At 37.0% G+C, this 27,326-nt stretch overlaps 1 protein-coding gene across 50 annotated transcripts in view; it reads right to left on the bottom strand.

Annotated features, from left to right (window-relative positions):
- ABI3BP (ABI family member 3 binding protein) overlaps positions 1-27,326 on the bottom strand; it is a 244,211-nt gene that overhangs the window by 98,030 nt on the left and 118,855 nt on the right. For 38 of the 50 annotated variants that reach the window (XM_005548290.4, XM_045385365.2, XM_065539257.1 and 35 more), the window contains exons 9-19: positions 27,026-27,118; positions 19,594-19,671; positions 17,589-17,663; positions 16,748-16,822; positions 15,560-15,631; positions 15,034-15,108; positions 4,665-4,730; positions 3,443-3,517; positions 2,830-2,904; positions 1,554-1,628; positions 385-456 (exon numbers count right to left, since the gene is read on the bottom strand). In XM_005548290.4, the coding sequence (XP_005548347.3) occupies positions 385-456; positions 1,554-1,628; positions 2,830-2,904; positions 3,443-3,517; positions 4,665-4,730; positions 15,034-15,108; positions 15,560-15,631; positions 16,748-16,822; positions 17,589-17,663; positions 19,594-19,671; positions 27,026-27,118 (831 nt within the window). The remainder of the gene's footprint in view (positions 1-384; positions 457-1,553; positions 1,629-2,829; positions 2,905-3,442; positions 3,518-4,664; positions 4,731-15,033; positions 15,109-15,559; positions 15,632-16,747; positions 16,823-17,588; positions 17,664-19,593; positions 19,672-27,025; positions 27,119-27,326) is intronic. The other 12 variants (XM_005548287.4, XM_045385380.2, XM_074033577.1 and 9 more) reach the window with 2 other exon arrangements.

Genomic DNA, 27,326 nt, shown 5'->3' with positions numbered 1-27,326 from the left:
CTAACATTACAATTAAAAGTTGTTTTTCCAAATGAAGTCTCAAGTTGAACTTGAGAGTCTTACTAAAAAATAAAAGAAAAAGAGAACTATATACAAGATTCAACTTCAAATACAATGACTGGATAGATGACAAGGAAGCAGGAATGGTTCAAAGGCTGGCACAGAATGACATCTGACGGCTGAGTTCAGATCTACTAACTGTCGGGCCAGCTAGCCACAACCACAATAGCCATGGAGTTGGTGCACTCTCTGAGATGGGCCACACTGTTCAAATGAGCCATTCTGAATCTCTTAATAGCTAACAGACATTACATAAAAGCTGGGGTACTGGATTTTCGATGGTGAAATGAAGCAATACATCTACTAAGGATATATCATTATTACCCGGTGTTGTCCATGTAGGTTCAGGGCTTTTAGAAATTTTAGGTGTAATTGTTCCAGCACTTGTGGTTCTTTCTGGTGATGGAAAGGAAAAAAATATTGAAATATCCTAGAGACAATAAAAAGATATCCTCTAAAGAGGAACTAAATGACCCGTTTAAAATCCTGCCATATTTAGTAGTCAAAGTATACAATGAGTAAAAGTTTTGAGGAAGAATTTTTAAACTGTCACAGCAGTATACATCATACAAAATTACATTTATCTTATAATGGAATAAGCAAAGCCCAGGTGGTAAAGCATGATTCTGAGTATATTGTTTGATAATGAAGAATTGACCTCCAGGGTTAATAAGCATCTGTACCACCCAAACTCTGTGCTATAATACATGTTATTCCCTTCTCCTTTTCTTCTAAATCCTACATGTATTTTGGGGTCTGCATCTTCAACTCTTTCTTTCTTGGAGCACTTACACAAATATTATAGTCTCAGAAACAAGTTATGTAAACGTATGTTGTGCTGTCATTTTTATGTTTTATCTTCTCAAAGTTATAATCTATTTGAGTCCTCTCTAACTCAGCCATTGCCCTGGTGAAAAATTGGAAACAGAGTAGGTACCAAAAAAAAAAAAGAACCATCACCCTAATGAACATTATAATAAACATGCACACCAAAAAACAAATTACATGTATTACCCTGTATTGCTATGAGTTGGACTTGTTTCTAGGTTTTTACCAAAATTCACATGCAAAAATATAATTATCAGTAAACCCCTTTTGGAGACATCTGAGTTTTGTTATTTTGCATCATTAATTATTCATCTTTAGTTAATCTCAAATTTTGTAAAGAAACTAACCTATAAAATATATCCTTTTTTTTTTCTTGAGATAGGGTTTTGTTCTGTTGCCCAGGCTTGAGTGCACTGGTGCCATTATAGCCCACTGCAGCCTCAGACATCTGGGCTCAAGCAGTACACCATGCCTGGCTAATTTTTTGAATGTTTTTGCTCAGGCTGGTCTCAAACTCCTGGCCTCAAGTAATCTTCCTGCCTTGGCCTCCCAAAATGCTGGAGTTGCAGGTGTGAGCCACTGCACCTGGCTATCCTTCTTACTATAAGAAGATGGACATCGTCTATCTGGCATTACATATCACACAAGGATAAAGAGACATTTACCAGGTTTGGTTCTTGGCGGTTTGGGCCGGGGGCGTCGTTTAGGTGTAGAAGGGATAGATGTAGTTTGCTGGGGAGCTGAAAGAAGATTTAATATCGCTTTGATACATGATAGTTTTCAGGGGTCAATCAGGTTGTGCCTGTAAATTTGCAAACCTCAAGTGCAAGAACTGCTTTATATTTCCTTGTATCCCCAGAATGCCCAGTACACCTTATTTTATACATAGTTGGTGCTCAATAAACAAGCAGTGACTGGGACAAAAGGTATACAATTTCTACATGAGAATTGAAGATATACATTGTTCAGTTCAATGTGCCAGAAGTGAGCACCATTGAGGCATTTCAGAACACAAGGTACAATTAAGAACTCAAAAGGATGACATTGAATAGCAGGAGAGAAGCACAAATAATGGAAATGTGGAACTACTTTTTTGTTGTTGAGACAGAGTCTCACTCTGTTGCCCAGGCTGGAGTCCGTGGTGCAACCTTGGCTCACTGTAACCTCGGTTTCCCAAGTTCAAGCAATTCTTGTGCCTCGGTCTCCTGAGTAGCTGGGACTATAGGCGTGCACCACCACACCCAGCTAATTTTTGTATTTTTACAAGAGATGGGGTTTCACCATGTTGGCCATGCCGGTCTTGAACTCCTGTGATCTGCCTGCCTTGACTTCCCAAAGTGCTGGGAGGTGTGAGGAACCACATCCGGCCCAGACACCACACCTGTAGGTGTGAGGCACCACATCCGGTCCAGAACTTTAATTCTGTAGCTCTTTACTATCCCCACCAAGAGTTAATGAACTTTGCTATTTCAGTAATTTTCCATTATAAAATGTAGGTTGCGCTACCTCTCTTTATCCATCTTTCTTCAACTTGTCCAAGACTGCAAAGCCTACTGGGTGCTCCCTATACTTAGACTACTTTGGGTAAAATACTTTGATCAAATGGTACCTAGGTGTGCTAAGTATAAGGAATGTATTTTGAAATAATTATCTATAATTCTGCTGCTATTTTCCAGCTGGCAAAGTTGAAAGAAGAGTTGGAAGGAAACAATTCCTCAAAATATATAGACATCAGGATTGTGAAAATTCTTTAAGGACAATCATAAGGCTAAGTATGATAGATAAGTCAGATTCTTGGAAGAATTTCATGGTAGAGACTGGAGGGAAATATTTAGCAAAAACAAACAAAAGAAAAACAAACAAAATTCTGAAATGACCAACATGACTTGTCACATTACCTGTTTCGTCAATGCATATAACTACATAAATGTCATTAGTTACCAGCTGTTGTAGGTTGCATTTCTGGACTGGTAAAGATTTCCAGTTTCTGAGGAACAAATGGTGTTTCTCTTGGAGCTGAAAGCACAAACACCCCATCCCATTGAATAATCCCAGTTAAAATGAGGTATTTGAGGAATTTTAACATGCTTTTAGATGGTATAAAGCACATGCCACAAGTACATGATTAAAGATGAAAAATGCATGTAGTCTTGAAAGCTAGTGAATACAATTCTGATTGAAAGTAGGGAAAAGGCTGGAATGATGCTTGTTCAGTAGATGACTTCAGGCAGACTTGATGCATGGAAGTAAAGTGACACAGGCCACAAACATGTGAGGTGAGATGGTGCAGGTGATGACGTCCATGCAGTTTTCAAAGCTTTCACAACTAAAAGGATAGGGAAAATATTATCTATTACAGCTCAAAAAAATAAAATAGAGCCCTAAATGGAACATAAAAGGTGACTGTATTTAAAAATATAGAGATGTGTATATTAAGAAATAGGATAGACAAATGATTAGATGTGATGGAATGAAATGGTCATTTGGAAGAAAGGCATTCACATGAATTTTTTTGATGGAAAATAAAGTATGATTTTTCTGTTAAAAACATTACCCAGTGTTGCCCTTGGCTGTTCAAGAGTTCTAGAAGTTTTAGGTGGGACAGAATCCAGAATACGATCACTTGTTGCTGTTGGAATAAATGTCAACATTTATAAAAGCAGTAGAAGGCCCCAGGAATAAAATACAAATTCATGAGTAATAAATTATGCCTCATATGAGGGAAAACATCAAGAATACTTGAGGGATTGCTGGCCCACATTTTAAAACTAGTGATACATTAGGAGCTGAAGATGAGCTCACTTTAAAAAACATACATACTTTAAATATTAGAAACCATGATTAAACAGTGTTTTGTACATTCAACTGGTTTTCAATGGGTTTTTCTGGTTTCCCCCATTTTGTTTCATAAATGCTAACTGAACCCACCGCTGACATTCTATTTCATTGTTTCATTTTCTGCTCTTTAAAATTATTCATCTTTATTTAGCATGACACAAATAATGTTATACATCCAAAAATATCAGACATATATCTATACCTGGCAGAAACCAGTCTTACTCCCTTTGAATCTCCTACAGTACCCAGTTTAGTAGGTGTTTGATAAACATTTGCTGAAAGGAGCTGTCGGACTGAGGTAACTCACTATAGATGGGTCAGTAATATTAATGCCAAATATTAGACCCAATTGAACTGCTACAGTCAAATGAATTATGTGACTGTTCTACAGCAAGATTTCTCACACTAGCACTATTGACAATTAGGGTCAAATAATCTGTGCTGTGGGAGGCTACCCCACGTACTGCAGGGGTTCAGCACCCCCCCAATCTCTACCCACTAGATGCTAGTAGTGCTTCCCCAAGTTATGACAACCAAAAATGTCTCAACATTAGCAAATATGCTGGGGAAGGGATGGGAGTAGAAAATTACCCCCCATTTGAGAACTACTGCTCTAGACAAAACCCTCTATAAACTCAAAGACCTTTTTATGATGATTCTGAACAATACAGTGATAAGCTACTACCTTACTTTTCCTCAGTGGCAACCAAATCTCTCTGCATCTCCCTTATGTGACAGAGCTTATTTACTGAGAGATGTCAAGAACTAATCACTCTATGGGAGGAGTGGGTAGAATACATCTCCCTGACACAGGTGGAAATTTCTCCCATGCAGATCTCCAGAGGGCACAGTTTTCCACTCTGCAAAAAACTAGAGGAAGAACCACCAAGTGTTGGAACACCTGGGATCCAAAGACAGAATTGAGAGGCCGGGTATACCTGTGTAGGACTCTGATATCTCAGGCTCATCTGATGTTGTAGGGCTTGAGAAAACATCATAAGTTGCTTTAAAAAAAAAAAAAAAAAGGCAAAACAAAAGAGGTTAGTTTTGGTTAAATTTGATTAATTTAGAAAGATTGCAAGACATGTTGTAATGCTGGTTGAAGGACAGTTTTATGTAGGTGCTGGTGCATTTTGGCTCCAGGCTGCCAGCCTTGTCACTAACATGTAAGCAATCACCGAAACTCGTCATGCAGGATTTTATATAGTGAGCCCTGATGCTGGCCTCCAGGGTGATGAGAACATAGTACTATATATTTATAATTATGCAGTGCCAGCTGTAAATCAAAGAGCTGCAAAGAGTATAAACATAAATAAAGTCAGATGGCAGTTTGGGGAGAGATTTCTAAAGAAGGAAACAGCAGTCCCATTGAGGTGATTTGTCCAAGTCTTAGTCTTTCTAGACTAAGCAATAGTAAAAGTTTAGTAAAAGTTACTGTTATGATATCTTATGTTTGGACAGCACTTCACAGTTTGCAGAGACTTTCTCATACATCAACTTATTGAACCCTCTTAACATCCCTGAGAAAGAGGTGAGGTAGACAGTAGCCCCACTTTATAGATAATGAGAGGTTATCTCAATTTTCTAGATAATGAAGTTGAGGTTTATAGCATGAAGACATCTGCTAGTGGTCACACACTGAAATTGTCATATCCAGCGTATTTTCCTCTCCTTCAGCAGGACCAGGAACAGCAGGCCTAAAACCAGGATTCTCTTTTGGCACCATCCCCTCCTGACATGTTACCTAGAGGCAGCTTTCTGTACTTCTCCATGGAGCCATGAGCCTTTCTTGAGTTTGGGTGAGTTTAAAGATAAATTTTCTATTCTATATGAGGGAAAGTAGGATGAGCTTAAACATAAAGATTGAATTATTTTAATATGGGGATAATTTTCATGTTCACATAAGAGTTGAACCTGCAAGCAAAAACAGCATAACAAAGTGTTCTCTTTCACATACAAAGAGCTGTTACTATGGTCACGAGGAATATAGAGAACGCATGAATTATTATGAGGTAGATGTTGCTTTTCTTGCTCATTCAAAATGGCGGCACAGAAATCAAGAAAAAGGGAGTTCACAGGAAGACGTAGTCATTGGGGTTACTTGTAATTCATTGGCAATTTAATGATTTTGAACCACTGCTGGTTGAAGCTGTAAGAAAGATAATATCAGACCATGTGACATCCTCTGAAAGTAGACAGCATTTATATTGTGCTACATACTAAAGAGGCAGGAAACATTGCAATGTGTGAAGATGAATCTACTGTTTCACAAAATCCCCAAAAATAGCAAGAATATTGTGAGTTAAAAATATGCACACATTCTGAGAATGCATCTATTATACTGTAATGTCAAGTTTCTTTAGCCTTGCTGTAATTTGAAAAGGTCAGATACGAATGACTAAGTTTTTTAAAGATCAAAAGTGCCAGTAATTTCTGACATGCTTACTTTCAGCCAATTTCAAGTCATGGATCTAGCAAGACCAGCTCTATCGCCTACAAAATCATAAAAACTTTGCCAACTTGTATTTAATCCTCTCACGCTAGGTAAGAAAATATGAGTTAATGGCTTATTTATTTCTATTGTTGCTTTTGAAAAATGTTATGACTGTCTTTGTTATCCTAACTCCTAAAGCTCCCTTCCATCTAGTGACATTGGACCAATTTTCCTACAGTTTGTATTTATGATATTTACTCAATTTTTAAACTTATTTTTCATATTTACAATTTCTTTTTAATCAGGAGGCTCCAAGCCAGGCATCCATCTCCCCTCGTTATTCCCAGAAGGCACTCACTGGGGAAAGAAGCCCTTTTTTCATCATCCCCTGGCAATTGTGGCTCAAATGGGGAAGTTCCCAATTTTCAGGGATCCCTTAACTTCTAAACATTTTATCAAATACACTTAAGACAAAAATAAGACATTTGCCAGCACACTTTGTTTTTAATATTTCTATTTCTGTAGTTTCCAAGAGTAGGAAAGAAAAAGAATGCTAAAAAGGCACACATGCCACTAAAAGTTTTATGTTGTTTCGTCAGCTTTAAGCAGCATACCACACCTCATTTCATTTATGAGTTAAACATGATCTTTTGATTCAGAAGTAAAGAGATTGCCTGGGCGTGGTGGCTCATGTCTGTAATCCAAACACTTTGGGAGAGGCCGAGGTGGGTAAATCCCTTGAGGTCAGGAGTTTGAGACCAGCCTGACCAGGAGAGTGAAACCCCGTCTCCATTAAAAAAAAAAAAATACAAAAATTAGCCAGGCTTGGGGTGGTGAGTACCTGTGGTCCCAGCTACTCAGGATATCTTGAGAATATCTTGAACCTGGGAGGCAGAGGCTGCAGTGAGCCAAGATCACGCCACTGCACTCCAGCCCGCACGACAGCAAATCCATCTCAATAACAACAAAAAAGGAAAGAGATGCCAGGGGGAGAGTACAGTGTTGAAATAGAGTTCTTTGAAAAGCTCTCTAAAAATCAACAGCTCTTGATTTCTTTATAAAACCCTTCTATATACATGCCTATACCTGAGAAAAACTCATGAAATTGTTAGGCCTGGTTTCTAAAAGCTACACTAGCTATAAAATTGGTAAGTAGTCAAGTGTTAAGGCAGAACCTTTCTGTATGGTAGCCTGTAAATTGCCATGCATTATTACTTAGAGGCAAACTTCTATCACTATGCTTATCGTAGTGGGTGAAATGCTACAGCTATATGACATTAAGCAGTATTCCTGATTTTGCATTCACAGAACATACATGGGACCAAAAGTTGTAGGTTAAATCTAATGTAACAAAATAGATAATTCAATTCACAGGTTATAAAAAGCAATATTAGTTTATTTCAAAAAATAGTAATGACTTACAATCATGATAACTAAGTTTTACTTTCAGAGTTTCCAGAGGAAAAAATAATATGAAAGAACATGCACTACCATTTACTCTATACCTTCTTAAAACTACTTTCTTAAATTAGGTTTTTATTTTATTTTTTCTCAAGATGGAGTCTTGCTCTGTCACCCAGGCTCGAGTGAAATGGCACGATCTCAGCTCACTGTAACCTCCGCCTCCCAGGTTCAAGTGATTCTCCTGCCTCAGCCTCCTGAGTAGCTGGGATTACATGTGTGTGCCACCACGCCTGGCTAATTTTTTGTATTTTCAGTAGAGACAGGGTTTCACCATGTTGGCCAGGTTGGTCTCGAACTCCTGGCCTCATGATCCACCCACCTTGGCCTCCCAAAGTACTGGGATTATAGGCATGAGCCACTGTGCCCAGTCCTAAATTATGTTTTGTTGATAACACATTTTAGTTTTACTTTGAAAAACTGACTAGATGCAAAGTCCCCAGTAAAAATGCCCTGATATTGCTCTGGAAAACGCAAGCCATTTCAAATGATCAAGACTTTATCTTACTCAAATTCTCTGAATATTAGTAACTATGTGAAAACTTCCTTTTTAACATTAACTCTTAGACAAAAGACCTCACTAATGGAGAAACTGTATCCATCATGCTCATTATGCTTGTCACGACTTAATCCAAAAACTGGTACATGGTGGATACTCAGCAGAATTAATCTGCAAAATGTCCATAACAATAAATAATAACAGTGAGTTTGACAGTTGGGTAGCGTAAGCTCTTAGTAAGGATAACCTTCTGGCTTAGTTTGGAGAATAAATGAAAACATGTCCTTTAATTATGTTATGATGTGCAAGTGTGTGCATACAAATCTCCTCCTCTACTTCACAAATACCTGGCATACACTTGTGTAGACATACCCTGTCATGGAAATGGAATTCTAAAAAAATATATGAAGGAGCAATGAGAAAATACAGCAAGTAGCTAGAGAAGAAAAACAATACCACACACAGAGTTCTCAGTACCACTTAAATACATTGATAATGCTTTCTTCAGTCAGTGGAAAAATAAATATCTTTCTAGTTGGCCCTGAAATTTGTGAAAATATTGCCTGCAAGAAAATATTCATTAAAATGTTCATGAAATAAAATTAAAGGCTGAAGATATAAATCTCTTCAAAGCCACAGTGAATCTACAAACCATCTGCTATACCTGAAATCTGTTTTGCTGTTCTCAAAGCATCAACACCACTACCCACTCCTTCGTTTTCTCTTTTGAGCTCAATCCAGTTGGGTGGGCCAGATCTGTGCTAATCAACACCCTACAGGGCAGACAGATAATAAATGAGCATGTCCTTATGTGTTTACTTCTTTTTAACCATTCTTAACAACCCGCCTGCTGCCAAAACTTCCTAACCATTCTACTACTCCTTGGGCATGCTGATGGCTGCAGCTTTCAAGCCTTGAAATGATACATAGGGCTCAATACATATGCAATTTACTCTAGTTCTACAAAGTACTGTAAGAATTTAACACTGAAAATAATTAGTGGTGACCTCCTAAAGGAAGCTCCCAAAGAAAAATCTGATGGAAAAACTGAAGCTGACCATGCTTGGTTCTCTCCATCAAGGAAACTCTCTGCAAGATAACTGTATATGGTTCAAGAGGAAATTACACCAGAAGCAGCAGCAGCTTAGTAACAAGTAACAGTAAAGCTGGAGTAACATTTGATTTTTCTGGACACTTGGGAGAACAGGCAGGAGGATTTCCTAAGGATGAAAATAAACACTTCAGATTAATGGGTTTGCAACCATTGTCTTTATTTGCTTTTGAAACTCTCCTGGTACTCAATGATGGTCTTTTAAGGTTATGATTAAGTAAATTAAGGAGGCTTAACAGCCTCATGGCATTATCAAACTAGAAACAAAAAGCTCATTCCACATAACTCCCCAACCCATTTTAAGTCTTTAGAAGTCATGCACACGCCCATCTGTGGGATGATAAATACATGGCATGTATGCTGCTTGTCTTTCCCTGGTGCCCCAGAAAACACAGCAAGTTGATAGTGGCATTATTTTGCTTATTGATCCAAGAAGGACCTCAGAGTCCAGTTTATGGAGTGATTCATGCTGCCACCATAACTGGAGAGACTATGTAATATGATTTACCATCCTCGCCACAGGGGTAAGAGGTCATGAGGCTATTCCCAAGGGGTGGCACGACCTCTGGGTAAATACTGCATGTCTTTTCCATTCTCAAACTTGTTTTTACAAGTGAAATGAAGACCCATAGATCATTTGGTATGATTGTATTTATATGAGCTTAGAGTTTTTTTTCTTCTCTCCTCCTCCTTTATCTTTTATTAAATAATTTAAAAGCAGAATTGCTATTATTGATTATATGTAGCAATTCAGGAAGTTGGGATAAACAGTATGATGTGAAGGGGTGGCAGCCAATGCAATATTTCATTGTATTAAGAAAATGAAAACAAGGCATCCCTTTATATATTGTGCATTGTATTAAGTAACTTATACATTATTTCTAAGATGTAACTATCTGGTGAAAAATTTATACCTCATTTCTATTTTATAGATAGAACAAGTTATTTAACTGGTAGTTGAGCTGGTTATTAACCTAGCTCTATCTCACGTTAGAGCTCACATATTTGTGATCACATTCACAATGAGAATAAGCTTCAGGGACTGGCTGGCCTCTCGCAGATCATGTGATGTTTCTTATACACCATATCTGGAAGGCACATGGCCCCAGTAATAACATTTAATTTCCTCAGTTGTAAAAGCTATTTTCAAATTTTTAGAGCAAGCTATATGTCATTGCTTTACTTTTAACTTGGGGTGGTTTATTGAATAAAAGATTAGGAAAGAAACGAATGAGCCTAATTTTTCCCCCTCTAACTCATTCAGAGTTAAGTTCCTCTTGTATCACTTTAAGATAAAAGACAATAATTCTGCCAATTTCTAGGGACTTTGGAAGTCTCAATATGATGGTAGATAATACCCCCTTGAATCTCCCCAAAGAAAATTGCTATGCAAAGTATTGTATTCCAGTAGAGAAATGATCCAACAAGCAGGTGCACATACATGCACAATTCATCTGAATGGAAGATACTGAGAACTTTTCTAGAGCTTGCTCCTTAACAACACTGAGATTATAGTCAACTGGCTACTTTCCAATAAAACATGAAACCAATTTTATTGCATCATCAGAAAGACTGACTTTTCGTGAAATATCGTCACAAGCAGCTAAATTCTAAAGTGTGGCCAACTTCCTTTAGATACAAAATTTATAAATAATTTTATATTATGATACATAATTAGAGAAGATTTTCATGATTACCTTTATATATTTTAAGGAAAGTTAGATTTGCCAAGGGAATCAAGATCAATCAATTTCACTTCAACATACTTTATAGAAGGTTTAATGCAAAATACAATTCCAAATAATGAAATCACAAAATGCAGCACTAATGACAGATCAGGACACATAGACTGAAAGCAGGAAGAATATATTTGATGACTACACATCTCAGATTTCCTGGGATATTCCAGACTTCAAATATTCTGTCCCCGGGTTGCCAAAAACTATTGAAATGACCCAGGAATTTCAACATTCAGTGTGCAAGTTAGAATTTTCATAGAGTCTTTATATCCAAGAATGGTACAGAAATCTTTTTGAGTACACATATTCTGATTTTCTGACACAGAATATGTTGAAAACGAATCCAGAAAACGGTAAAGCAAAATAAACTTTACAAAAAGTACGATAAATCTCATTTAATGGTTGATAAAGAGAAAAGCAGCCCCTGGCATCCAGGAGCTGGTCTAGTACCCACAGGTAGGCTGTGGTGTTCTCCTGTTGAACATCAACAATTCCAAAGGACACCAGTATCAGACAAGACCACTCTGATCCTGATGGATCAAGACAGAAACAAGACCAGTCTGTAATTATGTGGCACACAGACAAAAACATGAACGTCACCCAGAGCACAAACATTACCCTCCCCGCCTTCTGGCTAATACGAGTAGATGTGGCTTCTCAACCAGTCACAGCTTTAGCTTCCCTCTGCTGGTCTTGCCTTCTAATTAAGAATTACGAAGACATTCAATCACAGAATTACTCCCACTTTCTGAATGCATCCAATTCAGAGCAAAGTTTTACTGCCTTGGACCCTTCCTTCCATCACTTAACACAAGACAAACTCTTACAATAAGTCTTTTCTATCATCTTCTAAGAGATTCCCCCAGTTTATCATGGTCTGTGTTCTCCATCGTTATAAGTAAACAGACATAAATTTGTTCAACTACAAGTGTGTTCTGCTGGTCTTTGGCTGAAAGGAATTGATATAGTAAATATAGATGCATCATACCCCAACAGAGAAAACAGAATGTGCTCATTTGGCTGTAATAATGTCATTAATATCAGCTAAAAATATTAGGTTGGTACAAATGTAATTGTGGTTTTTGCCATTAAAAGTAATGGCAAAACCATTAGAAGTGATGGCAAAAACTGCAATTATGTTTGCACCAACCTATACAGTGTTCCTTCAAAAGATACTGCAACTAAAATTGGGATTTTGTGGACCACCATTTAAACACTATCTCTACCTGTCTGTTTTCTCAGTTCTCAAAATAGTTGCTTTAGGAAGCTGTGTGAGTAACTGGAAAATAAAATACCTGTTATGTATGTTGAAACTAAATGGGAAATAGAATGTGAGTACACATGTAAATTTGCACAAAATCAAAAGAAACAAAGGCTGAAATAAAAGGCCTATATAAATATACCACTCTTTAAATCACAGATAATACATGTGTTATAAAATTTTAATTTGAAAGTTAACGTAAATTAGGAAGATGCCACAGAACACTCACACTAGAAATGGAAGCGTTGCACATTAGCAGAAACAAGAGATACTTAACTACCCACTTTGAAAAATCGATCTTGTATTGATTTGAGGTCCATGGTGCTATAACTGACTACACCTGATGATTCTTACCGGCACCATGTAAAAACGTTATAGACTACATCGCCAAGGTAGTGCTTCTCAAACTTTAATGTTCAATATAAAAATTAGCCAGGCATGGTGGCAGGTGCCTGTAATCTCAGCTACTCAGCGGGCTGAGGCAGGAGAATCGTTTGAACCCAGGAGGCAAAGGTTGCAGTGAGCCGAGATCGCACCATTGCACTCCAGCCTGGGTGACAAGAGCAAACTCCATCTCAAAAATCAAAAACAAAAATGTTAATGTTCATATCGCCTGGGCATCTTGTTGGAAAGCAGATCTTGTTTCAATAGATCTAGAGTGGAGCCCACGTTCTGCCTTTTCAACAAGTTCCTGGGTGATACCAAATGCTGTTGGACTGAGGATTGTGCTAAGTAGCAAAGACTTAAAAATTAACTGTTATAAGGCAGGATGGGAAGTTTCTAGGGCCAATGTTAATACGTGCAATCACATACTGTATTGTTATTCCAGTTTATGACAAGTCTCAATTCTTTGTCTAGAGAGGGTTGGGAGTTCTCGTTGGAAGTTCTCTGGCAACCAAAGGTTGCCCTGGCAGTAGTGAAGCAGCTGAATAAAGAGTCAGTTTCCTGCTGCATTAGCCGCTGCTCATACTCCATCAGGGCAAAACCAGAATATGCCTTTTTTGAATTAAAGGCAAAAGAAACCTTTCCTTTATTGGCATTTCCTGTATCATCTATTTTCGTCTCATTGTAACTCTGCAACCTTCACGTCCCAACATATTCTCCGAACTCCCCAATGCTTGGTTCAACTCAAGTCTTTCTATATAATTCATATGCCAGGCATTAGTCTCAAAAATGGCTTCCTTGATGTTTTGGTTAGTTTGCTCTTGAATATTCATAGAAACCAAACAGTAGATGTTGCTTAAAAGAAAACCCAAAAGAATCCCATGTTCCCCATGTTCTAACCCAAAAGCTAAAAGATGAAAAGGATCTAAAAGTTTATCTAGTCCCCAATTCCCCAAAGGCACTTGGCTCAGGTGCTCTTGAGGGATGTGGGAGTCACAGCTAGGGCTGTCACAGTGCAGCAGGTTAAACCATCACATACGCCCCTAGACTAGTTGTTGCATCATAATTACAATGCAGTTGCACCTGGGTGATGGCTACTGGAACCAGAGGCTCAGTATGAAATTCAACTCAAAACCCAGATTTTAGACCCAGGTGACCTGGATTCCTAAAGGGGTTTTGGCACCCACCTTAGTTAATTGCACTAGAATTTTAAAGTCAGTGACTAGGAAAACCAAGACTTAGATACAGCTTGAGGATTCTCTGGATAAGCGAACAACCATGGCCAACTTTCAAGTGTGTTCCCACTTAAGGAAACTAGGGGCGACTATAATAGACATAGTCCCTTAATTTGACCTCATCTTCTATCTTTTGCTAATATCTGAGCCCATTACATATACTAGAGAAATGATAATTTCACCAAGATCTATGAGGGCTCATGCTCATCCTTTCTCAAACCTAGTCCTCTGCTGGACTCTGGAGACCACCACAAAATGCTGCTGCATTTAAGTTCATTATGTGAAACACCCAACTTCATTATACACTATATGATATGTACCCCAAATAAAGTCAAAACAACTAGAAGATTTTCAAAAATTAAAATACAAACAAGCAAAATGCAAAAATCATGGAAGTAATCACAAAGGATGGTTTCTGAGGTCTTCTTATAATTCTTATACGCTGAATACATTCTTTAGTTGACTGCTAGGCATCAAAAGATGTACAGAATTTTTTAAAAGAGAAAAATATTTTTTGTAAAAGAAACATATCTCAATCAATTTTAGCGGTGGAACACAAGAATTCTCAACAGGAAAAATAAAGCCAATTGCTACAGTTTGCAAAAGAGGAAACCAGTGCCTTCCAAAAGTAGAGAAAAGTAGCCATCACATGGTTATTAGGAGAGCGAGGCCTGGAACCAAGGTCTATGATTAACCGCAAGGGCCTGTGGTTTCTCCTACATATCATGCTGTACTTACAAATTTGAGAACTTAGTATACTATCTTCACTGAGTAAGCTCTTAAATGTTTATTTATTTTGCCCAAAAGCAGCAAATATTCCCTGCAAGATAATATGAAACTCCTATTGTTAAATTAGACCCACGCTGATGTTTCTTATTTTGGTACTGCTTTCATGTCACTAAAGAGATCTCTATTAATGAGCCAGTTCGTAGTTCATGTTCTGGCCACATTTCTAAGATATTATATCCAGAAATTAGAATAGGTATCTTTAAAACATTCAAAACCGTTTTGCTTTTGTAATGGGGAAAAATGAGATTCATCTCAGTATCAACAAATGTATTACAGGTTTTTCATTTATTACAAAGCACACTGATAATCAATTAAGGAACCCATAAAAATAAAAACAATAAGTTGCTCAATACTCCTTGTTATAACTGATTTTTTAAGAAAAGGATTTAATTACCAGTTTGAGGCTGCAGAACTTTGGAATCTTCTGATATTTTAGCTGTAGGCACAATCCATGGCTTTTCACTTGAAGCTATATTGAAAAGAAATGGAATTTGCTGAAGATTTTTTTGTTTTTTTTGAGGAGAACAAGACAGAAATAGGTTGCTGGTACAGTTAAGTGGCTACCAGAAGCCTACAATATACTAATACAATAAAAAGTCATTATATATCAGTAAGAAATCAGTACGTATCCATCCAGAGAACATTTGATTAGTGGTCAGAGAGCAGAGTTTAGTGTCAGACTGTCAACATTTTTAAGGACAAAAAGCTAAGTGGATTATGTGGAATTAAGACTGATGGATTTTACTGAATTTGTCGAAAATCCAAACAAATAGATTTATTTAAAAAAAAAAATCAAATCAACCACTTGTTTGCCTATCAGTTCATGAGGTTTGTAGAAATAAGATGCAGTACATGTGTCCTGCAGAATTAAGCAATCACCACCCACAGCCTTAATATTTAATTTAAGGTGCCCTTATTACCCCATGTGCCCCCAGGTTTCTCAAAAGGGAAGGGTGTTTTTGCCTCAGGAAATTCTGGAAGCCTTTTTGGAGCTGTAATGAAACACAGAAGGAAAGTTAGACAACCTGAGATGCAAGTAACAAAGATTTTTAAAATGTTAAGCTTGAAAAACAACAGCAAACACGAAAAGGCAAATCATGTTAAGAGACCATTAGCAGTATTTCTTACATCTCTGTTTCAATGTTGAATAATGTAATAAAGTTTCTTTTTCAATTTTTTAGTTAAGTGACTAAACTTAAGCTACTGTATTTGGAATCTTTTTTCCACCCTTATTAAACCAGTTTCCTGATTTCTTCAGCGATGTTTGTGTGTGTTCTTAAATATATTTCATTTACATTTAAATCAAGCCAACACATCTGAACTAGAAAATGTCCATCTGAAAGCTTTTAAAAATAGAATTTCAGTAACTACGTGGCTTTATATGTAAGCTCCTCCCCCATCTTTTTTTTTTTTTTTTTTTTTTTTTTTTTTTTTTGAGATGGAGTCTCGCTCTGTCACCCAGGTTGCAGTGCATGGCATGATCTTGGCTCACTGCAACCTCCACCTCCCGGGTTCAAGCAATTCTCCTGTCTCAGCCTCCTGAGTACCTGGGATTACAGGTGCGTGCCACCATGCCAGGCTAATTTTTGTATTTTTAGTAGAGACGGGGTTTCACCATGTTGGCCAGTGTGGTCTCGAACTACTGACCTCAGGCAATCCACCCGTCTCAGACTCCCAAAGTGGTGGGATTACAGGCGTGAGCCACTGCACCCCACTCTCCACTCTCATTTTTTTTCATAATTCATTCAAAAAATTCTAAGAATTCTAAGAAGTAGTCTGCAGAAATATCATAAATATATCTTCTCTGTTAAGAGTGACGAGAGTAAAAACATTTACAAAAAATACAGAAATTATCAATTTGTTCAGTGACATATTGATTCTGAATTAAAAGAATCAAACATAATATTAAAATATGATCACTTAAAAGAAAAACAACCCAACCGGAATGATTCATCATAGGGAGAGCCTCTTTGGGATCCTAAACTTGAAGACTGTGTCACCTTTAAGGGATTGGGTATAAATTAGCGTCATTAATTCACAGGATTTCTTTGAAGCATGCATACAATATCCAATGTAATAATAAAGCTGCAGTATTTATCAATTTTTACCTAGAGTGCTCAGTGGCAATTCAAACTGAGGTATTAGAACAGTTTGCAATGTTTCCGGGGTCCTTTTGCTGACAACTACAATAAAAAAGAGTGCAGTTAGCAACTCCTGGACTTGGGATTTGATGTTGTGGCTTAACCATGATCATGCACAGCAAGCTTTGTAACAGACTCTTGTACACAGAGCAGCCAATACCTTTAATGGAAATTACAACATTCCCTGGTAAAGTTACATAGCTGTTAAAATGTGAAGGTATACATTCAAAGGGCAGTGGTGTGGCAGAGAAGATCAACATCAAATTACAGAACAAAACACATGCTGCTCCTTTTCTTCAGGGGAAAGAGAACAACAAAGCAAGTTAGATTCTCTTGGGCTAAGAAACATCAAACATGGGTGGCATGAAATTCTTATTTAAAAGCATGACACTTTTGGGGGTTCACCCCAAATTTAGTATGCACAAGACTTCCCAAAGCCAATTTAAGCAGAAAGCACAGAATCAAGACTTCCAGGTTTCCTTCATTCTCCCCCAAGATTTAGGGGTTAAAAGGCTGGTATTCTGTCTATATAACCCAGAGACTGGTTAAAAAGGGCGTTCAGTTAGCAATTAGCATCCAGATTTGCCCAGAAGTCCAGTCACCAGGATCAGCCATGTGGTTAACTCTTCAGTGGAATCTGTCCAAGAAATAGGAAGGTTAACCACTGCCAGGAAGGAAGGAAAAGGAGAAAGTGGGGAGAGAGAGAGAAGTTAAGGCGTCAGGTTTCTTTTCTGTGAGTCCTGGGAGTTATTTTCTTGTTACTTTTTTATTTTTATTTTTTAACAACAAAAAAAGTTCTTAGAATTACCCAGTGTTGTTTCTGAAACATCTAATGCACTAGACGTAGTGGGTTTAGTGGTTCTTGGAACTGTTTCAGGAGTCTCTGAAAGGTAAAAAGCACAACTTTACAAATTAAGATAAAGTGAAGCAACCAAAGAACAGGAGACACATTTTGTTGCCTTTTAGAATAAGTAACTGATATTGGAAAGCCCATTTCTTTTTGTGTTACTATGTAAAGAGCTCCTTGGCTTGTCTCAAGTGCCTGAGCTGACACTCCTCTCCAACTGGTCCTTTCTGGGTTTGCTTTCTATCCAAAAAAGCACTCTGACCTGACTTTCATTGAAGCACTTATAAGCTTAATCATAATTTTAAATCTGCCTTTTTCTTTATCTCCAGGGCTTAGCAGAATACCTGGGGTATAGTAAACAAGCACATGATAATAGTTTATTTTTTAAATCATGTACTGAAGAATCTGAAGGATAATCAAGATAATAGTTTATTAAATGAATAAATGGGCAAATAACAGGATGACTCAGGGCTAAAAGTCTTACTTAGAGCTATCACATTACAAGACTTCACTCTTACACTGCAATGAACATGCAAAGCTTGACAATGAATTGAAATTATGATCAGAATTTAAATCCTCCGCCACAGGTTTGTCCCAAATGCTAGATTAAAGGTAATAAAAAGCTCAATTAAATAGTTTTGGAGAAATAAGAACTAAGATCACTGGGATCTGAAATGAATTGAGAGCCAGAAACCCCCAGAATGTTGCAGGGCAAGAACACAAAATAAACACAATAACCCTGAGTAATAAGTTGTGGTGTTTTCCTAAGCGTTTCTGAAGTGGAAAACTCTGAGGAGGGTTTGGCAGAGGACTAAAAAAATGTAGACTCTCCCATCAGAAATGCTGCCAAGAGAAAAAAGTATAATTGGGGAAAGTGGGTAGAATCTTTGAGGGAGAAAGGGACTTGGAGTCACCCACTGGGCCATGCCTATGCCTTTCTGGATATTGATCACATATACTGAATCAGAAACCATCTAGGAATTTCATCCAAATGGGTCACTCCAGGAGCTACCTCTGCTCCAAATCCCATGAAGGTGGGGATGAAAGGTCCATCTGTCTTCTTTAGAAAAGGACCATATTCATCTTGCTCTCTCAGAAATAGTCCTACTTCAAAGGATTTCTTGAAGTTATTTCACTGCCACAACAACTTTTATGTTCTCTGGAACAGTTATGAGTCCAAAAGTTTAGTAAAAGGTACATCATCAGTATTTCAAGTTATAGGATTTTGTGGACTGAAAAATTCACTTCAGATTGGAGTTACTCTGCTAAATATAGATTGTGGGGAATTCTTGCCAGATGTCTGTTTCATCGAGTCCTGGATAAGGTGGTACTACTCTGGAAAAAACTCTAGCTCAAAGATTAATGCCCCCCCACCCCCCAGCCAGACTGGACTTGAGTAGTTCATTCATAGAAGAAATGCTGAATGTTAGTAATGGTGATAAACCATGGAGAAAACGCTTACTGCATTAATTCTTTAAAGGGTTGTTACTGAACTATTCTATATTCTCTACACTAGGATTGCTAAAGTTCCAGAGACATTTGTTTCTAAATGATTCAAGTATTTTCATAGATATTAAGCTATGGATTTGTGAAGAATATATGGCATTTTGCTACACTGACCCCTTGTGAAAGTGTAGAAATGAAAAATGGTCTCATGTCATCATACACAAGGACAGCACCAAACTTGTGGTACAATGTTTTAAATAAAAATATTTCAGTGTTTAATAATTTTCATTTAAAGCAAAAAATACAGCTTCTGTATTACTTATCAGTTATGTGATTCAATAGTTCATTTTGCAGCTGTTGTTTTCCCAAATGTTAGAGACATGGAATCTCCTACTGTTTTGCATTTATGATCAAAATGAATTTCCTACTGGCTCTTTACTGAAAAAAAGGCTGCAGATTAGTATTTGAAAAAAAGCATTTTTTTCTTTTCTCAAGGTCAACAACATAGCAATCTCATTACCTGTCGTGGATCGTGCTGAGATTTTTTCAACCTCTGGTGTTTTAGATTTGGCAGGTAATGCCAAGGTTTCATTCTTAGCTAAAAAGTCAAAGAACAAACAATTTACCTCATTTGCAGCATCCAAAAATATGTCCCTCAATGCATAATCAAGTAGCAGACTAAAAATCTAATCTTGCACTTCCTTCCCCACCAGCCAGTCAACAACTTTATTGTGTGTCTCTAGCAGGAACTAATATAAGTCTTCAAAATTCTTTCTTAGTAACCCTAGATAATTCTTTAAGATCTAAATTGTCATTGACGTGAAGAAAAAAAATCACAACCCAACACTTGGATACATCTCAAGTCATCTGATTGATAAATAGAATTTCTAGAAGGCATAGGTTGCATTGCAAATGCTTCCTGGAATTTTATATTCAAGCACTCCCAATTTTAAAAAATTAATCTATAGAAAATTTCCATTATTATACATGGTAAAAAATGTAATAAGTTATGACATTGAGATTTTAGAAAACCACAAACAACACACATAGGAAACTACGCTATTTGAAAATATTTCTGGCGAAAAATTAAACAGTAAATTGTATTTGAGCCTCATATTGATGTAGATCGTCTCTTTTAATCTCTATGGGAATTCAGTACAAAGAATAAAATAATTTTTTTCCAATTTTCCTCTTTATGCAACTATTTGAGAAACTTCCTTTTAAAATGTGGATGTTCTTTTTCAAAGAAAGAAAAGTAACATTTCTAAGGCTGTGTTCCCCAGCAATTATGGTATTCCCCATTTGAAAGGGTATAATTAGGATTAATTCTATTCAGTTATTTTCCATGTTGAATCATAATATCACCTGCTCATAATATTTTGAAACAGTCTAGTGGCATGAAAGAATTTATGCCCCTTTGGGATACCCTGATCATGCCACCTTGAACCGATTATATAATCCGACAGGATTTTTCAGAGTCCTAAGGCTATATAGAACTTAGATTTCTCAACTTTGGCACTATTGATATTTGAGGCTAGATTATTTTTTGTATGGGTGGCTGGCCTGTATACTGTAGGATGTTGAACAGTATTCTTGGCTTCTACCCATTGGATTCCAACAGTGTTCTCACAAACTTTTGGAATATTTTGTGCTCCGCAGATACCGTTCTACCAACCAAAAGAATCTCCAGGCAATTCTAAATATTCCCTAAGGGACAAAATTGCTCCCTGCTGAAACCTTTAATTGTCACACTCAAAATTCTTTGAACATTCATTTTATAATCTGTAGTTCACTTTATGTTTGTAAAGACCATTTTCTTCTTTTCTGTTAATGTGGGTTCAAAAATATTTATTTAATTCTGATGAGCTTGAAGACAATTAGAAAGTCATCTTTTCCCCAATGTTTATAGAAGCAAATCAGTTTTCAATCTCTACTTGATAAAGGCATACAACAGATTTCTAGATAGCTAATTCTCAGGAGTGATTTAAAATGCCACCAATAAGCGTCACAAATGATAATTTGCAACAAATTGTGTGTTTCTGAAGTTGCAAAGCATGTTTGCACAACAAAATATTTAATAGCATTGTTCAAATTAATTTAGCAAGGCATAAAAAGGAATTTTTAAAAAATCTAGCATAATTTTATAAATTCCATTTTTAAAACGTCTAAATTTTATCAATTTTCCTGACATCTTTTGTGTGAACAATTCTGATTGTCAACACAGAAAAAACATTCAGATCATGAATTTTTCAAGCACTCTGTTCCTATTACTTTCAACATGCACCATAGGAAGTTTTTTAAAATGTAAAATTATAAGTTTTCCTTTCACGATCTCTTGTCTTTCAGTGTCCTCTTCTCCTTCCAGGCCTCCTTCCTGATTAAGAATATCCCATGTTCTCAGTGAGTCCCTGGCTGACCTAGGATCTCTTATTATTTGTTTGTTTAATCATCCAGATCCTAGACTTTCACAGGCAATGCTCTCAATTTCTTTATTCAAAACATGTTCTTAGCTGGCAATCACATTAGCCTAAAATCAGGCTGTTAAGGAAAAAAGGCAAACTACCCCTTCCTAAGAGACATTTGTATTCTTTATATATTACTAATTCCTTTTACAGGCATATTGTTTTTTCTTCTTCCTTTTTTTTTTTTTTTTTTTTTTGGCAGGGTCTCACTCTGTTACCCAGGCTGGAGTGCAGTAGCATGATAATAGCTCACTGCAGCCTCAAACTTCAAACTCCTGGGCTCAAGTGAAACAATTCTCCTGCTTCTGCCTCCCTAGTAGTAGCTGGAACTACAAGCACGTGCCACAGCACCTAGCTTATTACTATTATTATTTTGTAAAAATGGGATCTCACTATGTTGCCAGGCTGGTCTTGAACTCTTGAGCTCAAGTGATCCTCCTGCCTCAGCCTCCCAAAGTGCTGAGATTACAAGTGGGAGCCACTGCACCAGGCCATACTGTATATCTATAAATGATATTTTAGACATCAGATAACTTAGTAGATGGGCAGGATATTTGAATGGGGAACTCTTGATATATCAACCCCTGAGCATTCACCCACACTATCTGATGCACAACTGCAATCTTGGCAATAGGAAAGTAAAATGCAATCAGAACACAGCCTAAAACCCAGGAAATTCATTTTCCTCTATTTCTTCTGTACATTTTTCCATCACAGTTGTTTCCTTTAATTTTTGGCAGGCTAGGTCTTGACTTTGGCAAACCCTTTGTATGTCCCTTAGGGATGTGTGTGTAATCCTAATTTTTTGTTTATATCTCTCATTATTCACACCATGTGTTCTTAGAACAAGCTATTATACTTCTTGATGTCCCATTATGAGCTCTGCTGGAATGAGGATGTTGTTTTTAGGATTTACTACCTCAAAAATACAGCTTTTCTGAGTTGCAGTGATAATTAACTTTAGGGAAGTTTATTTCTCCCTTCATGGCATAAAGGACTGTTTATGTCCACACTTTGCAAAAAACAGTGCTTCTGTGCAGCAAAGAAAGCAATAAACAAAATGAAAAGGCAGTCTATGCATTGAGAGAAAATATTTGCAAACCACATGTATCTGATAAAGGGTTAAGATCCAAAGTATATAAGAAACTTACACAAAATAGCAAAACAAAATAACACAACCACCCTCAACCCCAAATAACCTAATTAAAACATGGGCAAAGGACCTGAATAGACATTTCTCTAAAGAAGACATAAAAAATGGCTAACAGGTATAAAAAAAAAGTACTCAATGTCACTGATCATCAGGGAAATGCAAAATTAAGACCACACTGAGATATCACCTCACTTCTGTTAGGATGGATATTAAGCAAAACAATACAAGATAGGTGTTGGCAAGGGTGTGGAGAAAAGGAAATTCTTGTTTACTGTTGGGGTAGAAATTGTAAATTGGTCCAGCTATTATAGAAAATGGTATGAAGTTTCCTTAAAAAATTAAAAATAGAACTACCTTATGACTCAGCAATCCCTCTTCTGGACATACATCCAAAGGAAATGAAATCAGCACCTCATAGAGATATGTGTAGTCCCACATTCACTCCAGCATTGTTCACAACAACCAAGGTATGGAAATGACTTAAATGTTCATGGATGAACGTATAAAGAAATTATGGTACACACACACTGGAGTATTATTCAGCCTTAAAAAAGGAGGTCCTGCCATTTGCAATAACATGGATAAACCTGGAGGATATTATGCTAAATGAAATAAGCCAAGCACAGAAAGAAAAACACTGCATGACTTCACTCATGTGGAATCTAAAAAAATCACATATATAGAGAATAAAACTGTTTATGAGGGATGGGATGCAGAGGGGGAAATAGAGAAATGTAGAACAGAGGGTAAAAAGTTGCAGATGCATAGGATGAATAAGACTATAAATCTAATGTAGAAAACAAGAACTATAATTATAATATTGCATATTGGAAAATTAAGATTTTTGGTACTCTTACCACATACACAAATGGTAACTATGCAAGAGGATGGATATTAATTTGCTTGAGTATAGGAACTATTTCACTATGTATACATATAAGAAAACTTCATGTTGCCTTCTTGAAGCATATACAGTAAAACATTTAAAAAATTTTTATACGTAGCTTTTTTTAAGAAACATGGTCTACTAAGTTGGTACATTTGTTGGGTAGGATTCTGCTTTGATTTATTGGACATTTTCAAACATACTGGCTATCAGTCTCTTCACTGTGTCATATGGTTTGACTGTGTCCCCACCCAAATCTCATCTTGAATTCCCACATGTTGTGGGAGGGACCTGGTGGGAGGTGATTGAATCATGGGGGCAGGTCTTTCCCATGCTTTTCTCGTGATAGTGAATAAGACTCATGAGATCTGATGGCTTTAAAAACGGGAGTTTGCCTGCACAAGCTCTCTCTTTGCCTGTTGCCATCCATATAAGACATGACTTGCTCCTCCTTGCCTTCCATCATAAATGTGAGGCTTCTCCAGCCATGTGAAACTATAAGTCCAATTAAACCTCTTTGTAAATTGCTCAGTCTCGGGTATGTCTTTACCAGCAGTGTGAAAATGGACTAATACAGTGTGTAAGAAATTCTCCATGTGTTAAATTTTCTGTGCGTTCTATCTGTTATCATTAGCATCAATACTTTGTCTTGCTCTGTTGCCCAGGCTGGAGTACAGCAGTGCAATCAGAGCTCACTGAAACCTCAAACTCACGGACTTAAGTGATCCTCCTGCCTCAGCCTTCTGAGTAGTTAGGACTACAAGCATGTGCCATCATGCCTGGCTATTTTTTTTATTTTAATATTTTTTTAAAGATGGGGTCTTGCTAGATTACCTATGCTTGTCTTGCATTGCTAAGTCTCAACCGATTCCCTGGCTTCAGCCTCCCCAAGTGCTGGGGTTACAGACATGAACCACCCCATCTTGCCCCATGTATTCAATTTAAGATAGGCATTTCCCTCAAAAGCCAAGTTTAAAAACATATTTACTATTTTCATAGTTTTAATTACTTGCGTTTTACTATTTGCATTTAATTTTCTGTATTAAAATCATACTTAATTCTGGACTTTTAGTGAATCATATCAGAAAACCAAAACTAAAAACAAATCACAAGACAAAAATTCACTTTAATTCCTTAAAGAAAGCAAAAATGCTAAATTGGTATTATGGTAGCATGCAGGACTTTAAAACAGTTTTTAAAAGATTAGGAAACATCACTCAAGACTAAGCACTGAGTAACAGACCATGACATCTTCCAGTTCAAAACTGACAGCAATGGTCTGAGAAACGCCTCTGCTCATTTTCTGTCTCCTTCACAAACCCTGCTTTCTGTAGTTTTGATGGACACACTAGGGACCAAATCAATAAGAGATTACAAAAGATACAGTCTCTGGGCAGAGAACAGGAGAATGCAAGAGTCCCGAGCTTTACCTCTTCCAAACACAGATTCACTGAGGGAACTTAATTTGGAAGCATCCTGGCAGCATCACATTTACATGATGTAGGGTTGGGTCACAGGGTTTTATAGCTAAAGGGAGGTGATCAAGTCTGATGTACAAATTAAGAAAATGAAGTCCAGAGTTACCTATTTTCTGGGAAGTAACTCACTCTAGAACTACTAGATATGACTATTTTAAAATAAAAATATAAAGATTGCACAAAATCACAAAGATATATTGGCAAATATTTTCATATCTTACTAAGATGTTGAACCATAAGTTTTGGAAATTTTCCCAAACTTATAACTGGATTGCCTCAGATCAGACAACCAAAAAATGAAAAAAGTTAACTTAAACTTTCAGGTAACACTATTTATGCAAAGTTAAATGTCTGGATATTTGAAAAACACATGAAGAGATACCAATTTCTTTTCAGGTTTTTTAAAAAAATTAAGTAGCTTGACATTATGTGGACAAAACTTCTAAACATCTCTACATGGCCCTATTCCCTAAAGAAGAAAACTGGAAACAAGAAAAATACATCAACATTTGATACCTCATTAGATATGATGTCTTTTTTCCCCCAATAAATCTCCAGGACAGGGAGGGAAAGGGGGAAAGAGGAAATGAGTTATTGGCTTGTGGGATCCGCAGTGTACCAGCAGCTACTTGTCAGGAACATCAAGGGCTTGTTCCCAGTGGATGTATGCTCTTGATAACAGAGAGATCACACCAAGCCCTGGCCTGACCAGAGGGTCTGCCCACCTAGGACCCCAGCCTATTGTCATGTTTCATGGTATTTTATTGAATTAAAAAATGTTCGGGTTATATCTTATTTATCATTTCTTCTCTCTCTCTCAAAGCCAAAAAAGAGGAAATATCAACAGAAGGGGACAGGTAAGGCCCCCAGTAAGGGGGGAGAAATTAAGTGCCTTATCTGAGGTCCCAGTATGAGCAGGTGCCATGTCTGGGTAACTCACCATCATAGCCCCCAGCAACTTGTGGTTCCAAATAGGGTAATGCATAGTATTTGTTGAATGAATGTTGCCAAACAGGGGCTTGGGCCTCCGTTTCTTTATCCATACAATGTGCTGATTCAATCATATATTAAACATTAAAGTTCATAGCCAGTGCCTAGCTCAGGGAATACATTCTGTATTCTTAAGGCTTGTTCAATTTCTACTGCACTATTTCTTCCAAATTTATTAACAGCCCAAGGCATTCTCTAGAGACATTGGAGGGGTAGTTCTCAAAGTGTGGTTCCTATACCAGCAGTGTCAGTATCACCTGGAAACTTGTCAGAAATGCAAATTCTGGACCTACTGAATCAGTAATTCTGGAGGTAGGTGGGTGGGTGGGTGGGTGGGGGGGTGGTGCAGCCGTCTTGGTGTTAAGCCCTCAAGGTGCTCCTGATGTTTGATCAAGGTTGAGATTCTCTGCTAAGAGACAATTCAGAGCCTAATTTGGTACTCAAATGCAGCAACCAACTCAGCCCAGTGACCTCCACATTTATTCCCCGGCCCCTTTTTAAGTGGATTTTCCGTTTTTTTCTTTTACTGTTATGTTTTAAGGTTTTTTAAACACTGAACTCATAACCGGTTCTTTCTAGAAATAGGAAGCAATATCAATCTCAAGTAAATAATTCTAATGAACCTGAATTTCACATCAATTCTCATTGAAAATACCTAGTCGCCCCTTATTATAGTAAGTATAATTTAGAATTACTTTATTAGAAAATTATACATATATATTTATATTTTGAAGAATTTCATAAACATTCACTCTTATTTCATACATACAAATATACCTTATATAAATATGTACATATAAAATAACTATTTTCTTATGGAATGTTATTTATAATGAGTACCTCCAACACTCCAACCTCCTTACCTCTACTTTTTTACTTTTAGATCCTCAAACAGCTCATTTGCAAGATTCTTCGGATCTACTAAGAATATCGTGCTAGTACTCAGTCATTGCAAAGTTTAAATACAAAACTTTTCTGCTTACCTAATTGTGTCTTGAGTGCATCTGAAATCTCAAACATTAGGGATGCAGGAAGTTTTACAGTAGTTTCATTAAGACCTGGAATAATAAGATGGACTGCAAGAAAATAGATGTAAATAAGATAAGGGGAAGAAAGTGCATCATGACATAAAATGAAGCTCAGCACATCAGATACTGCAAACTATGAAGCGTAGCACTTATTTTGCTTAGTAAATTTTAACCCAAACTTTAAAACATTGGAAAAAATACGACCATACATTTTAAATAGAATGTTTTTCATATTTAACCAAACTACTAAAATCCT

This window comes from Macaca fascicularis, chromosome 2 (genome assembly GCF_037993035.2).
Source record: "Macaca fascicularis isolate 582-1 chromosome 2, T2T-MFA8v1.1".
Lineage (NCBI taxonomy): Eukaryota > Metazoa > Chordata > Mammalia > Primates > Cercopithecidae > Macaca > Macaca fascicularis.
Note: the sequence above shows the minus strand (reverse complement) of the source record. Positions and strands in the feature narration are given on the sequence as shown.